This window comes from Pantherophis guttatus, chromosome 17 (genome assembly GCF_059756535.1).
Source record: "Pantherophis guttatus breed Tessera chromosome 17, ASM5975653v1, whole genome shotgun sequence".
Taxonomy (NCBI): domain Eukaryota; kingdom Metazoa; phylum Chordata; class Lepidosauria; order Squamata; family Colubridae; genus Pantherophis; species Pantherophis guttatus.
This window is the reverse complement of record NC_142079.1, coordinates 9114660-9131356: the sequence shown is the minus strand read 5'-3', so window position 1 is coordinate 9131356 and position 16697 is coordinate 9114660. Positions and strand designations below refer to the sequence as shown.

General features: G+C 43.1%; 2 protein-coding genes across 2 annotated transcripts in view; one reads left to right on the top strand and one right to left on the bottom strand.

Annotated features, from left to right (window-relative positions):
* The window catches only part of COMT (catechol-O-methyltransferase), a 31242-nt gene extending 30869 nt beyond the window's left edge, over window positions 1-373 (bottom strand). Inside the window, exon 1 of the mRNA XM_034435808.3 lies at window positions 224-373. The gene's annotated coding sequence lies outside the window, so the exon portion shown is untranslated. The remainder of the gene's footprint in view (window positions 1-223) is intronic.
* The window catches only part of TXNRD2 (thioredoxin reductase 2), a 43920-nt gene that overhangs the window by 2228 nt on the left and 24995 nt on the right, over window positions 1-16697 (top strand). The window contains exons 2-8 of the mRNA XM_060683840.2: window positions 3125-3190; window positions 5140-5196; window positions 5983-6127; window positions 8014-8088; window positions 9770-9848; window positions 11972-12034; window positions 13718-13788. Of these exons, the coding sequence (XP_060539823.2) occupies window positions 3125-3190; window positions 5140-5196; window positions 5983-6127; window positions 8014-8088; window positions 9770-9848; window positions 11972-12034; window positions 13718-13788 (556 nt within the window). The remainder of the gene's footprint in view (window positions 1-3124; window positions 3191-5139; window positions 5197-5982; window positions 6128-8013; window positions 8089-9769; window positions 9849-11971; window positions 12035-13717; window positions 13789-16697) is intronic.

Genomic DNA, 16697 nt, shown 5'->3' with positions numbered 1-16697 from the left:
AAGAAAAGATTCAGAAGAAAACAGTACATTTAATTCAACTACACATGCTAGTTTTTTGGCCACTCAAGAAATAATCAGGCACGGGAAGGGTTTTGTGACTCCCGGTGTTTTCTTTTCTGTGGGGCCACTGCTGTAGATCAACCCTTCTAGCCTTAAACCGTGCTTCCTGTCAACCGATTAACATGGGATCTGGAACCCCCGAAGCTTCCACGAGATTCCTTACCTTTTCCTCTCCTGGTTGAAGAATGTAGTGGGGAAAGGACAGGTTTGTAGTTCTCAGCAGGACATGTCAGGGCTGCAATGGCATCGAAACTCTTCCCTTGTTGATTTCTCGGTTTGTTGAGCAAGTCGGGCAGCTGGCCAGAAATACTATGATGGTGACAAATGGGAGGAACTGGATGGCCTCCAGCCTCAAGTCTGGAATGCAGGCAATGCAGAGGCCCTATTTTAGTTAATAGTTCAGATTATATGGCTCGGACACCAGAATGGGAACCTCATATCTATATATATAAAAGCGAAATACCATTCACGCATCATCACGAAATCTCCAGAACCGTAAAGCCTACAAACTTGAAATTTGGCACGTATCTTCCTCTTGGCTTCTAGGTACTCACTAAGAAAGGATTTTTCGAAATGACTATCAGATCATTAGCATTTCTTATATTATTATTAACACGCTCTGATGCTAAGGAATTAGACGTTCTACTCCCCCTCCCCACCTGAAAAGAACTCTGTTCCAACTGCCACTTGGGCATGGGCATGTCCAGCACGTGACTCATCCAGCCTGCAGGCTGGGAGTTTAGACATTCTACTCCCCACCTGAAAGGGAGAGCAGGGGATAATATAAGAGAGGCCTCTGTGGGGCAAGCCTGAGGGAGAGAAGGGGATAGGATAGGATCAATGGGGCCAGTCTGAGGGAGAGCAGGGGATAATATAAGAGAGGCTTCTGTGGGGCAAGCCTGAGGGAGAGAAGGGGATAAGATAGGATCAATGGGGCCAGCCTGAGGGAGAGAAGGGAATAAGATAAGAGAGGCCTCTTATTTTATTTTAATTTAATTTAATTTAATTCGTATACAGCCCTTCTCCCAAAAGGGACTGTGGGGCAAGCCTGAGGGAGAGAAGGGGATAGGATAGGATCAATGGGGCCAGTCTGAGGGAGAGCAGGGGATAATATAAGAGAGGCCTCTGTGGGGCCAGCCTGAGGGAGAGAAGAGAATAAGATAAGAGAGGCCTCTGTGGGGCAAGCCTGAGGGAGAGAAGGGGATAGGATAGGATCAATGGGGCCAGCCTGAGGGAGAGAAGGGAATAAGATAGGAGAGGCCTCTTTGGGGCAAGCCTCAGGGCCGTTTGCCAACTTCCAGCCATTTCGGGCCTCCGGAGGGCCTCCGGGGGGGTGGGAAAGGCCGTTTTCGCCCTCCCCAGACACCTAGAAAGGCTCTGAAGGCTGGGGAGAGCAAAAAACGGGCCTTCCCCACCACGTGCCATAGGTTCGCCATCACGGGTATATATGGACTCCTTCTTAAGCAGGGGGTTGGACTAGAAGACCTCCAAGGTCCCTTCCAACTCTGTTATTCTGTTCTAACAGTAGCAAAGTAATGGAAGAATAGAATAAACAATGAAAAGAAAAGCACTGGAGGTTTTCAAGAAGAGATTGGGCGGCCTTTCATCCAGAATGGTAAAGGACCTCCTGCTTAAGCAGGGGGTTGGACTAGAAGACCTCCAAGGTCCCTTCCAACTCTGTTATAATGTTACCGTTAACTTTGATAACATTGTCCAAATAATTCTGGACTATTTAATAATCACTGAATTTCCTGAATTTTCCTGGGTTGGTTGCTTTGTAACTTCTTCTGGTTTCTCTGTCCTTGCTGGCTACATGCCATGATGTTTTTTCGCTCTTGCAACAGATTTGGGATTCATAAACTGAAACAATAAATATTTGTGTGACTTATCTCTCTTCCCCCCTTTGTTCGGCCTGAGGTTTTAGATATCCCAAAAGGAAGAAGAGCAAAGGATGTTTGGCGGACTTCCATCCTTTCAGAGATGAAAATGAAAGAAACCCAGAATTGTTTGTGATCGGAACTGTTAGTGCAAAACAATTAAAAAGTGAAATAGATCTTTCTGCAGATCAGGGGCATTTTAAAGGGTGGAAGATAGCTGTGACTGCAACATTAAAAGCAAAGAATTTAGGAAAACTCTAAAGTTAAATATGATTTAATTCACACTGGTGGCTGGGGATTTTTTTTAAAGCTATAATCACATTTTTCTTTCTCTCTGTGTGTAAATGTTTTAAAGCTCTTCCCCACTTTTTCTTTCTGTGTGTGTCTGTGTGTGTGTGTGTGTGTAGATGGAGAGAGAGAGGGAGGGAGGGCGAGAGAGAGAAATGGTAGAGAGAGAGAGAGAGAGAGAGGTAAATAGATAGAGATAGATATATAGATAGATGATAGAGTGAGAATGATAGATTAGATAGATAGATAGATAGAGATAGATAGATAGATAGATAGATAGATGATAGATAGATAGATGATAGATAGATAGACAGATAGATAGATGATAGATAGATAGATGATAGAGAGAGAGAATGATAGATAGAGATAGATAGATAGAGAGAGAGAGATTATAGATAGATAGATAGATATAAATAGATATAGAAAGAGAAAGATGTAGAGAGAGATAAGAGAGATAGATAGATAGATGATAGAGAGAGAGAATGATAGATAGAGATAGATATAGATAGATTATAGATTGATTGATTGATATATATAATAGATATAGAAAGAGAGAAAGATGTAGATAGAGAGAGATAAGAGATAGATAGATGTAGATAAATAGAGGGAGAGATAGATAGAGATAGAGATAAATAGATAGATAGAGATAGATAGATAGGTAGAGATAGATGGGATGGATGGATGGATGGATGGATGGATGGATAGACAGATAGATGTTTTAAAGTTCTCCCCATTATCCTTCTCTCTGGAATACTGTTGCCTTAAAAAAAAAAACCAATGCAAAAAGAAGTTTATGATATGACAATTCATTACCTTACTGCGGGCCACGGACTTTCATTTGAAGGTGACATTGAATAATATCTACCGCTGTTTTAAAATGTTTTCTTTCTTTTAAACAGGGAAGAATGAATACGACCTTCTTGTTATCGGAGGAGGCTCTGGTGGATTGGCTTGTGCTAAAGAAGGTATGTCGATGGGATTTGTGGTGTGGACTTGTCCTCCTCAGATGGGAAATATAACTTAGAGAAGTTAATTTGACTTGTTTGTTTGTTTATATGGCCACTTGCTCGCTCACGGGGACTCAAATTGGCTTACAGGAAATAAAAATAATAAAAGAAATAAAAATAATAAAATAATAATAATGGGGCAACTAAATGGAGCTGAGTGTTTACTGGCCGGATGCTTTTCCTGTTACCGGTACGGAGTTATATTCAGCAGATATATTATCAACGTGCCCAGAGAGAGAAATATCTGCCTCTACCTAGAATCGAACTCACAGCCTCCTGATTGTGAGGCGAGAGCTCCACCTCTAACAGAGAACTTTAGTGCTAAATCTAATATCATCATCATCTTTTAATGACCCCATAATCCCTTGTGGGGTGGAGTATGGATAATAAAATAATAAGCCACCACCCCGGCAACAACACACACTCATACCATCCATTTAATGGACTCCAGTCCGCTTTGGGTTCCTCAGGTTCCGCTGGCAGAACTTCATCTTCAGGGCCTTCCAAAAGATGAGCTGATTTCTGGAGGGATGATGTTCCAGAGGGAGAGAAGGTCCTTCTTCTGGGTCCTGCCAGATATATCTCCTTAGGAGATGGGACCCGCAACATTCCTTGCCTCCCTGCTCTAGTGGGTCGGATGGATGTGACCGGCAAGAGACAGTCCCTCAGATAATAAAGCTATTGTCAGCATTGGAATGCTGGCATAGAGAGAGCAGAGGAGTGCGAAAGATAAACTCTGAAACTTTTGCCTGCTAAATCCCTTTGAAGCCCGGTTGTCATGGAAATGAGGGGAGGGGGCACATTCCTGGGAAATGACGAGGAAAAGAAGTTTGAAGAATGACTTGGAAGACAGCCAATGAGAAGCAGAGATTTGGGGATCGGAAAGGGAGGGATTGGGAGGCAAAAGGTCAGTCTTGTCCGCGCAGAGTCATGATCCGGTGGCTGAGCTCAATTAAAGAAAGATTTCCTTAAAGATTGGCAATTTGGAAATTCATTTAATTTTGAGATAGCACCGCAGTCTGACAGCTATATTAACAAAATCTAGCAAGTCTCAGAGGGCAATTCTTCCCCATCTCCTTTACAGCTTGACAAACTAGGGAGGATCCCTTCTAAGCATCTTTCTCCACCTACCATGTTTCCCCGAAAATAAGACCCTGACTTATATTTTTCTGAACCCTGAAATAAGCGCTTGGCCTTATTTTTGGGGAGGTCTTATTATTTTGGGGTGCGTGGAGCATCCTCTTGTCGTCTTACCTGATTTCCAGCTCTGCGTTTAAATATTTTCAGGGAAGGCTTATTTTTGGGGGGGGGGCTTATTTTAGCACGTGCGCTCAAAAGCCCGATTGGGCTTATTATCAGGGGATGTCTTATTTTCGGGGAAACAGGGTACTATACAACTGTGAGCTAAGCAGTCTGTTATCTGAGTAATTCCCTTGGCAGCATCTCTCTTTGCCTGTCTCCCAAGCATCTCTTTCCCATGTACCGCTATAGCTGTTGTTGTGGCCCGCCAGTGGCCAGCAGAGCTGGTGGCAGACTCAGACCGTGAGGAGGTTGGGGAGGAACGTGGGCCATGTACGGTGATCTTGGAGCCCAGGAAAATAAAATCTGTCACTACCTGCATTTCTTCCCCAGAATTGTTATATTTGCTGCTAACCACTAGAGACACTGTAGGACCGGTTTTATTCTTGTGCTGGGATGCAAAGCCAAAAGCGGTCCTATAGTGCCCCCTAACTGGTCAATAGCAAATTGATCAAGAAAAAAGTTGGAAACCACCCCTCGACAACAGAATTTGGGGGGAAACAAATAGAAGATGCTTATCTAAAGTTTCAATTGTCTTTGGACCAGTTTGCTATGACTGTATCCTTTTCTTCAACCAGACCTGTAACTTTTATTTCTCTTTGTTTAAGCTGCCCAGTTTGGAAAGAAGGTAGCTGTCCTAGATTATGTGGATCCTTCTCCAAGAGGTAAGAAGCAAGCAAATAAATCTGTCCTTGTTGTAACTTTAAATGTCTAAGGCTGGCTGGGGAATTCTGGGAGTTGAAGTCCACAAATCTTAAAAATTATCCAAAGTTGAATGCTCCTGATTTAGAGTGATGTAAATATAGGAGGAACATGGTGGTTCAGTGGCTAAGACACTGAGCTTGTCGATCAAAAGGTCGGCAGTTCAACGGTTCGAATCCCTAGTGCCACGTAGCTCCGGTGACTTGTCTCAGCTTCTGCCAACCTAGCAGTTCAAAAGCACGTAAGAAAAAATGCAAGTGGAAAAATAGGGACCACCTTTGGTGGGAAGGGAACAGCGTTCCGTGCGCCTTTGGCGTTGAGTCATGCCGGCCACATGACCACAGAGACGTCTTTGGACAGCGCTGGCTCTTCGGCTTTGAAACGGAGATGAGCACTGCCCCCTAGAGTCAGGAACGACTAGCACACATGTGCGAGGGGAACCTTTACCTTTAGTTAGTTACCTTTAAGTAGTTCTCAATTTACGACCACAATTGAGCCCCAAATTTCTGTTGCTCAGTGAGAAATTTGTTTAAGTGAGATTTGCCCCATTTTAAGACTTTTCTTGTCATATTTGTTAAGTGAGTCACCGCGGTGGTTAAATTAGTAACACAGTTGTTAAGTGAATCTGGTTTCCCCCTTGACGTTACTTGCTCATAAATGCAACAGATGGCATGGTTGGATATAACGGGACATTGCTCAGGACGTGGGAACAAGCCCCACCAATGAATGAGGCTTTTTGTCTTCTCCAGGAACCAAATGGGGGCTTGGTGGGACATGTGTGAACGTGGGTTGTATTCCGAAGAAGTTGATGCACCAAGCGGCTCTCCTGGGACATTCGGTCCGAGATGCCCAACGTTATGGCTGGAACGTACCCCATCGTATCAGTCACGACTGGTAAGACAACTCTCCTATCTGTTTTTTGCAACTTACCTGTGCATAAACCCTTCAAAAGAACCTAGAAGAACTAGGAAGAGGAAGACTGTAGAGGAGAAAGGCTGTAGGACGTTGTCTTCTACTGGGTTGGTCTGTGGATTCATCCATTCTATGCTATACATCTGCCTAGAAGGAAGAGGATTTTTGCCCCAAATAATTTCACTTTCAAATATGAAGATTTTAAAAATTTAGGCTAACCTAGGTCACCTGTTGTGACCTAGGCTTCTGAGTCATTACAATACACAATTAGTCCCCAAAAAACCCTATTTTATTGTAACAGCTGAGAATTACATTCATTCCCAGCTGAGTCCCAATTAGTTGCAAAGAAAAGTCCTTCGGAAGAAGTCCTTCAGGATAATCACCAATCTTTATCTTCTTTGACATCCTGCCAAAGGCCTAACTTGGCAAAGCCCCACGGAGATCAGAAACAAACAAGAGATGCCAACTGGAAACAGAGTTAGCAATGTTGCTGTCCTGCAAAAGGACCAAATGCCTTTGTTTCTCTTTTAAGCCTTATGGGAGTGGCCAATCATCTCCAGGCCTTACTCCTGAGTCATCCCTTTTATTTTAACTGTTCGTGCCTTCTGGCAGCTCTGCACATGCACACACTAGGAACAGGCTTAACGTTTTTGCCGTCGCGTGCTAAAAGCGGGGGGAGTGCGGCGAGGTTGCCCATATGTGTGCCCACACCCATAATTCAATGCGCCCCATCCCTGTGCATGCGCCCCCCCCCTTTTAGCATATGATGGCACACTGGGCCCGGTAGGCCTGTTTTTTACCCTCCCCAGGCTCCAAAGGCTTTCTAGGAGCCTGGGGAGGGGGAAAACAGCCTTCCCCACTCTCCCCAGAGGCCCTCCAAAGGCCAGAAACAGCCATTTCCCAACTTCTGGTAGGACCGAAAAGCCCAAAAATCAAGTGGCCGGCGCACACATGCCCACTGGAGCTGAGCTACGGCAATGCTCACGTGCCCACTGATACGGCTCCCTGTGGCACCTGTTCTGTCCCCGTCTCACACACGCACACAAACAGATAGCCAGGGGTTAAATAAAACTGGCAGACAACAAATTCTTTCGATAAGAGGATTGGCAGCAACCCAGTAGCTGCTTGCCAAGAACTTTACTCATAGAGGGAGGGGTTGTTCCTCCGACAGATAAACCCAAACAAGATACACACAGTTCAAGAATTGTCAAGTCCAGTCCGTATTAAATCCAAGGCAGATAACATTGTTTCAAAGATACAATGTGACTCGCTAGTAGTTAGTTTTGTCCGTCACAGAGTCTGAATGGCCACCTCACCCCCTTTTATCCCCTGTGGGGTGTGGTCCAGTGACTCAGCTTAATCTCTAGCACGCCTCCTTTTCTGCTGCGTGCGCTTGTCTCTCTGACGCTGGCGTGGATCCAGCCAAGACTTATCTTCGTCACTGTCCAACTGCGAGGAGATACCTGGCTCCTGGCCAATCTCTTCTCCTACGGGAGACACCTGAGGCATTGCCAGAGAGGAGGGTCCTGGAGAGGGAGGCCTGGCCAACTCCTTCATGTTCGGAGCCTTCTCCTTCCAATAAGTCGGCCTCAGGGGTCGGAGTCACAACAGCACCTGTGCCATAGGTTCGCCATCACGGCTCTATGCCATCCTATTTAGGCACATTTTTAAGACCGGGCATATGTGGGGAAGGCGTGCAAGCGAAGCGCCTACAGGGAAGGCGCACGGAGCGAGTGTGCATGCGCAGGACGAACCGGGGGTAAGAAAATCTGAAACCCACCACTGTTCCTGTCCTTAAATCCGTTTTAAATCCCTTAAATCCATTCAGCTTTGTAAATTCTCTCTCTCTCTCTCTCTTTGTCCCCCAGGTCTGTGATGGCCAAAGGAGTTCAAAACTACGTCAAATCCTTGAATTGGGGACACAGGTTACAGTTGCAAGATAAGTAAGCACCTCTTTCTTTCCTACGCCTCCAAACATTTCATTTTCATTTTTTTCATTTGAAAAGTCCAGTGTAAAAATGGAGTAAAAGGTTCAGGGGAACATTGAGATGATGAGTTTCTCCCCAGTTGTATCTTGCTTCAGGACGTCTGGCTTCTGATGGTAATTTTGCACACCTAAGTCCTCCTTGTTTACTTGTTTCAGCTTGTTTTTAAGAAGAGACTAGAGCAGGGGTCAGCAACCTGCAGCTCTGGAGCCGCATGTGGCTCTTTCACCCCTCTGCTGCAGGTCCCTGTCACTCAAAATATGTGTCACAACTGCCAATGTGTGATATCTGCCGGCACCCAATTTATTGAGCTTTTCAACCCCCGGTAGGCCAACCATGGATAAATCCAAGAAAAGAAAAGTTTCAGAAGAAAAAAGAACATTTAATTCAACTACCTATGCTAGTTTTGTGGCCGCTCAAGAAATAGTCAGGCACGGGAAGGTTTTGTGGCTCCCGGTGTTTTCTTTTCTGTGGGAAACGGGTCCAAATGGCTCTTTGAGTGTTTAAGGTTGCAGACCCCTGGACTAGATAGTCACTTATCTGAAATGGTATAGGTTCTCCTTCTTGAGTAGGGGGCTGGACTAGAAGACCTCCAAGGCCCCTTCCAGCTCATTCATTCTAAATCTACTATCATGTACCTTATTTTCTCGTGATCTACTTGTAGTTTTATTTCTATTTCATATTTATTTGTTTCATTTCAAAATCATATATTTATTTTATTTCTCATCGTTTCCTAATGGTTGTAGCAAAGGAAGCAAAGATAGCATCCAGGGTGCACCTTGGGTGCAATCCCAAAACATCTGAATAGCATCGGCATTGACACAATCCCCACCAGTCAATTGCAAAAAGGCAGTTTAACTTGGAACAGCTTACATCCCACGAGGGTGTTTTAATATAATTAAACAACAGCAGCAACATCTGCCTATCCCAGGTCCTTCATCAAATGCTTAATTGAGAGAGAAACACATGGAAGGTGATGCAGCTGGCTTGCAAAAGAGTCTGATAAAGGAGTTGAGTGGACCTGTATTTATTATTACTACTGCTCTTGCTGCATTTATCTTCTTCTCGTTTTCCTCCTCCTTCTCCGTCTCTTCTTCCATCTTCTCCTTCTCCTTTTCCTCCTCCACCCTCTTCTCTGATTCCTTCTTCTCCTTCTCTATCCCTTATTCCTTCTTCTCACTCTTCTCCTATTCCTCCTTCTCCATCTCATCTGTCCCTTCCTCCTCCTCCTCCTCTCTCTTCTCCTCTTCTTCCTTCTCTATTCCTTCTTACATCTCCTCCTCTTCCTCCTCCTTCTCTGTCTCTTCTTCCACCTTCTGCTCCTCCTTTTCCTCCTCCTCCACCCTCCGCATTCCTCTTCCTCCTTCTCTATCCCTTCTTCCATCTTTTCCTTCTCCATTCTCCTATTCCATCTCATCTGTCCCTTCCTCCTCCTTTTCCTCTCTTCTCCTCTTCTCCCCCTCCTTCTCTATCCCTCCTTCATTCTTCTCCTCCTCTTCCTTCTGCTTCTCCATTCTTCTCCCATTATCCTCCTCCATCTCATCTGTCCCTTCTTCCACCTTCTCCTGTCTTCTATTCTTCCTCCTCCTCCTCCATTCTCCTTTATCCCTTCTTTCATCTCCTCTCCCTCCTCCTCCAGAAAGGTCAAATACTTCAATCTGAAAGGCAGCTTTGTGGATGCACACACCATCCGTGGGGTAGCAAAAGGAAACAAGGAGGTAAGGAGCAGTGGTGGGTTCCTCCCGGTTTGGCCCAGTTCCCCCGAGCCGGTAGCGGTGACAATATTACATCACCGAACTGGTTCTGCCCCCCCCGCCCCCCCCACCCACCCCGCGTTATTCTTACCTTTTATTTGGCCCCACCCCCAATCTATTGCTGCCTCCTGAGTCCCAGATGATGGCTAGAGGGAAAAAACCTGTTTAAACTCTTGCCGTGGGGCTTCAAAGGGCCGTCCTACAGCTGATCAGTGTTAAAAGCAAACAAATGAGTAGACCGGTGCCTGCAAAAATACATGAGTAGACCGGTGCCTGCAAAAATAAATGGGTAGACCGGTGCCTGCAAAAATAAATGAGTAGACCAGTGCCTGCAAAAATAAATGGGTAGACCAGTGCCTGCAAAAATAAATGTGTAGACCAGTGCCTGCAAAAATACATGAGTAGACCAGTGCCTGCAAAAATAAATGGGTAGACCGGTGCCTGCAAAAATACATGAGTAGACCGGTGCCTGCAAAAATAAATGGGTAGACCGGTGCCTGCAAAAATAAATGAGTAGACCAGTGCCTGCAAAAATAAATGGGTAGACCGGTGCCTGCAAAAATACATGAGTAGACCGGTGCCTGCAAAAATACATGAGTAGACCGGTGCCTGCAAAAATAAATGGGTAGACCGGTGCCTGCAAAAATAAATGGGTAGATCGGTACAACTCTGCAAGCAGTTAAAAGCCTGGTAGACCAGTACCTCTGCTAAATCCTAAATAATTGTCACATGACCACCAAGTCACGCCCACAAAATAAGCCACGCCCACAGAACCGGTAGTAAAAAATTTTAGGACCCACCCCTGGTAAGGAGGCTCTAACCACTCTACCCCCTAACAGTCCCATGAAGCTGTTAAGGTTGTTCCTTCAGAGGTTGGACTTGGCATGTCCTTTGAACCCCGGGCAGGAACATCCACGAGGGTTTTGTTCAGAAGTTAAGATGATGTTTAAAAATGTTAAGCCCTGAGATAGGTGCCAGGTGCCCATGCAAAGGGTGGGGCTTCATTTGCATAAATGCAGGTGCCATTTTGATTTCTTCGACGGATTCCCCCCTTACGACACCATTGAACCAGATTATTGGGGGTTTGTTAATCCTAGTTTCTGGATGAGCCTAGCCCAGTGATGGCGGTGCCGAAAAGGTTGCACGGAAATGTGACGCACGCACGTGCGCTCACGCTCATCAGGGCTGCGCACCGGTTTCTGGCATGCATGCACAGCCAACAATCAGCTGGCCAGCGCATATGCGCACACCGGTTTTCAGCACTGCTGCACCTGCAAAGGACAGCTGACTGTCAGGCGCGCCTGCGCGCCAGAAAGCCGGAAGACAAACAGGCAAGGCTGCGCATGCTGGGCGACATGGCTTTGCGTGCCACTTTGGGCACGCGTGCCATAAGTTCGCCATCATGGGCCTAACCCCTGCAATTTACCTGGAATCAAAATCCCTTTGAGTGTATTATGAACCACGGTGGCGCAGTGGTTAGAGTGCAGTACTGCAGGCTACTTCTGCTGACTGCCGGCTGCCTGCAATTTGGCAGATCAAATCTCACCAGGCTCAAGGTTGACTTAGCCTTCCATCCTTCCGAGGTCGGTAAAATGAGGAGACTCAGATTATTGGGGGCAATAGGCTGACTCTGTAAACCGCTTAGAGAGGTCTATAAAAGCATTGTGAAGCGGTATATAAGTCTTAAGTGCTAGTGCCATTGCGCCATCCATCCATGGTGCACAGTGGTTAGAATGCAGCATTGCAGGCTGACTCTGCCCACTGCCAGGAGTTCGATCCTCACTAGCTCAAGGTTGACTCAGCCTTCCATCCTTCCGAGGTGGGTAAAATGAGGACCCGGATTGTTGCGGGCAAGAGGCTGACTCTTAAACTGCTTAGAGAGGGCTGTAAAAACACTGTGAAGCAGTATATAAGTCTAAGTGTTATTGCTATTATGTGAGACAGATTGTTGACCTATAATTGCCATGATATTATACTTTGGGAGATAACTATATTTTCCCAGTATGACATGAATACACAGGATGGTCTAAAGATGCTCGGTTTGAATTCCTCTTCCTATTTTTTCTTTTTTCTCTAATTATTCCTAGACCCTACTCACCGCAGACCACGTAGTTCTTGCCACTGGTGGCAGACCAAGATACCCCACAGAGGTAACCTTAGTTTGTTCCTACTTGGCATTAACCCGAGTTAACTTGAGGGTAGCTTTTTGGCTGATTTGTGGTGAAAGATCGATTTACAGCAGGGCTTCTCACCCTTGGCCACGTGAAGATATGTAGACTTCTACTCCCAGAATTCCCCAGCCAGCATTTGCAGATTTAACACTCCCAGAATTCCCCGGCCGTGCAGATATTGCGAAGATTTTTTTAGAAGGAAAAAAACCCAATAAACTCCCAAAGCAAATTCAATGCAATTAGAGTCTCATTTAATTCTTCATACATGTTGATCTTCACATGCCCATCTCTTCTAATGAAGAATTCCAGAACATTCTCTCGTAGGATGAACGGTTGAGGGAGCTAGGTATGCCTAGTCTAAGGAAGAGAAGGACTAGGGGGTGACATGATAGCCATCTTCCAATATTTGAGGGGCTCTCACAGAGAACAGAGGGTTGATTTATTCTCCAAAATACCTGAGGGCAAGACAAGAAGTATCAGGGTGGATTTGATTTAAATCAAGTCGATTTAAATCACGATTCAGATCATGTTTTAAATCACTAGTGAAAAGGCTTGATTTAAATTAACTTGATTTATTATTATTATTATTATTATTATTATTATTATTATTATTATTATTATTATTATTATTATTATTTATTGAATTTGTATACCGCCCTACTCCCGAAGGACTCAGGGCGGTGAACAGCCAAATAAAATACATATAAATCATTTAAATAAAAATTTAAGTCATATTTTTTAAGAGCAACTGTCATCTGTCCCACAGCAGCTCTTCCTCTGACCTATTGACTCACCAACAGTCCCAATATTGCAGAAAATAATAGAATAGAATAGAATAGAATAGAATAGAATAGAATAGAATAGAATAGAATAGAATAGAATAGAATAGAATAGAATTCTTTCTTGGCCAAGCATGATTGGACACACAAGGAATTTGTCTTTGGTGCATACGCTCTCAGTGTACATAAAAAGACAAGATACATTAATCAAGAATCATAAGGTACAACACTTAATGATAGTCATAAGGTACAAATAAGCAATCAGGAAACAATATCAATATAAATAATAAGGATACCAGCAACGAAGTTACAGTCATGCAGTCATAAGTGGGAGGAGATGAGTGATGGGAATGGTGAGAAAATTAATAGTAATTGTAATGGTAAGATACAGCCTCATGCTACATAACTAAGCTCCATTTCATGCTGAACAAACTCAATTATGAATGTATCTTCAATACAAAACTATCTTTAGATAGATTTTTATTCCAAAAGAATTTTATTAAAAGAAATTTGATAAAAAAAAAAAATCTGATTTAAATTAAAAAAAAATCCAATGTAAATTTTTAAAAATCCGTTTTGTTTTTTTTATTTTTTTTAAATCCTCGATTTTTATCGACCCTGAAAAGTATCAGATGGAAGCTTATGAAAGTGAGAGGCAACCCAGAACTAGGGAGAAATTTCCTGACAGTTTCGAACAATTAATAAGTGAAATAACTTACCTCTTGCAGTTGTGGGTACTCCATCACTGCAGGTTTTCCAAAATAGACCAGACAACCATTTGACCGGGATGATAATAAGGTCTGCCTTTTGATCAGAAGGTTGGACTAGAAGACCTCCAAGGTCCCTTTTCCAGCCCCAGGATTCTGTTTTTTCTTGTTTTCAGGTTGCAGGAGCCCAAGAGTTTGGAATTACAAGCGATGACATTTTCTGGCTTAAACGATCCCCTGGAAAAACGTAAGTCCTTTCTATCTAGCACTGCTTGAGCAGTGGGAGAATTTTATGTGATTTTCATTGTTATGCAGGCTGCTCCGGGCTTCCTCATCTAATATTTGGGTTGCTAAATAGAATTATCCTTTGAGGCAACTGTTTCTCTAAACCCTGTGATGTCATAGCATGCCCCTGAAATTGTGTGCAGGAATATTTGTGTTTTAAAAAAAAAAATTGTGCTCAAATGAGGATGTTAACAGAAATGGGAACGACAGAATAAATACAAATTAGATAGATAGATAGATAGATAGATAGATAGATAGATAGATAGATAGATAGATAGACAGACACAGAGATAGATAGACAGACATAGAGATAGATAGATAGACATAGAGATAGATAGATAGACAGACAGACAGACATAGAGAGAGAGAGAGAGAGAGAGAGAGATAGACATAGAGATAGATAGATAGATAGATAGATAGATAGACAGACATAGAGATAGATAGATAGATAGACATAGAGATAGATAGATAGACATAGAGATAGATAGATAGATAGATAGACAGATAGAGATAGATAGATAGATAGATAGACAGACATAGAGATAGATAGATAGACATAGAGATAGATAGATAGACAGACAGACATACAGAGAGAGAGAGAGAGAGAGATAGACATAGAGATAGATAGATAGATAGATAGATGATAGATAGATAGATAGATAGAGATAGATAGATAGACAGACATAGAGATAGATAGATAGATAGACATAGAGATAGATAGATAGATAGATGATAGATAGATAGATAGATAGATAGATAGATAGATAGATAGATAGACATAGAGATAGATAGATAGACATAGAGATAGATAGATAGATAGATAGACAGATAGAGATAGATAGATAGATAGATAGATAGATAGATAGATAGATAGATAGATAGACAGACATAGAGATAGATAGATAGACATAGAGATAGATAGATAGACAGACAGACATACATAGAGAGAGAGAGAGAGAGAGAGAGATAGATAGACATAGAGATAGATAGATAGATAGATAGATAGATAGATAGATAGATAGATAGATAGATAGATAGATAGATAGATAGATAGATAGATAGATAGATAGATTCTTTCTTGGCCAAGTGCGATTGGACACACAAGGAATTTGTCTTCGGTGCATATGTTCTCAGTGTACATAAAAAGAAAAGATACATTCGTCAAGAATCATAAGGTACAACAATTAATGTTAGTCATAGGGGACAAATAAGCAATCAAATCATACTAGGAAACAATCAATATAAATCATAAGGATACCAGCAACAAAGTTACAGTCATGCAGTCGTACATGGGAGGAGATGGGTGATGGGAACGATGAGAAGATTAATAGTAGTGCAGACTTAGTGAATAGTTTGATAGTGTTGAGGGAATTATTTGTTGAGCAAGAGTGATGGCGTTCGGGGGAAAAACTGTCCTTGTGTCTAGTTGTTCTGGTGTGCAGTGCTCTATAGCGTCGTTTTGAGGGTAGGAGTTGAAACAGTTTTATGTCCAGGATGCGAGGGGTCTGTAAATATTTTCACAGCCCTCTTTTTGACTCGTGCAGTACACAGGTCCTCCATGGAAGGCAGGCTGGTAGCCATTGTTTTTCCTGCAGTTCTAATTCTCCTCTGAAGTCTGGGTCTGTCTTGTTGGGTTGCAGAGCCAAACCAGACAGTTATGGAGGTGCAGATGACAGACTCAATCATTCCTCCGTAGAACTGGATCAGCAGCTCCTTGGGCAGTTTGAGCTTCCTGAGTTGGCGCAGAAAGAACATTCTTTGTTGTGCTTCCTTGATGATGTTTTTGATGTTAGGTGTCCACTTTAGGTCTTGAGATGTTAATTTATTAATTAAATTAATACGGACTGACCCTTTTAAGCTTAATTTTCATGTGTGTGTGCCTCTTCTTCCTCTGAATATATACCTCTCCTCTCCTTGGAAGAGCTTTATAGCTCCCGCTGCCTTAAGAAAGTTCAAAACATTCTTAAAGATCCATCTCATCCTGGGCACCCTTCTTTTTTTTTTTTTTAACTATTACCATCTGGCAGCCGGTACAGGGCAATAAAAACAAGGCCAAATAGGCTGAAAAACAGCTTCTACCCCAGAGCAGTAACTATGTTGAATTCTACTGTATAGTGCAATATTATAGAGCCTTGGTAGTACAGTATAAGGCACCCTGTTATTAAGCTGGGTATTAAGACCAGATGCCTGCAATTACTGCAGGTTCGAATCTCGCCAAGGCTCAAGGTTGACTCAGCCTTCCATCCTTTCTAAAGTAGGTAAATTGAGGACCCAGTTTGTGGGGGCAATAAGCTGACTTTGTATAAATATACAAAAGAATGAAGGCTATTGCTTAGCGCATTGTAAGCCGCCCTGAGTCTCCGGAGAAAGGCGGCATATAAATCAAATTTAAAAAAAAATAAATTAATACAATATCAGGGGTTTTCGATTCAATTGTATAGAATGTGAAGGATGTGTATTTGTGTTTTATAGTTATAATGTACACAGCAGATGGCATTTCATTTCGTTCTACGAGGTGCAATGACAATAAAGTAAACTATAAACTACGGTATATACTTTCTCCCTTTGGCTTTTTAAATTTCGCCACTGGATTTACAATTTCCATAGAGCCAGCAACGTAGGTTCCAATTCTGGATAGGAAAGACTGTGATTTGCAGGTGGGACAGTGATGTGAATCCAAATAATCTGTGGTTATGTACCGGTGTCCAATTTTCTGGCTGTGTGAGGTTTGTTGCACTTGCGTGAACCACGAGAGGGCAGCAACGGTTCATGTTACAGAGCGTAATTTGTTCCTTCCATTATGTTCCTTCCATTGCTGTGAGATCTTTGCTATTATGGAGGAAAATACGCTTTGTATCCCATATAGTCTGG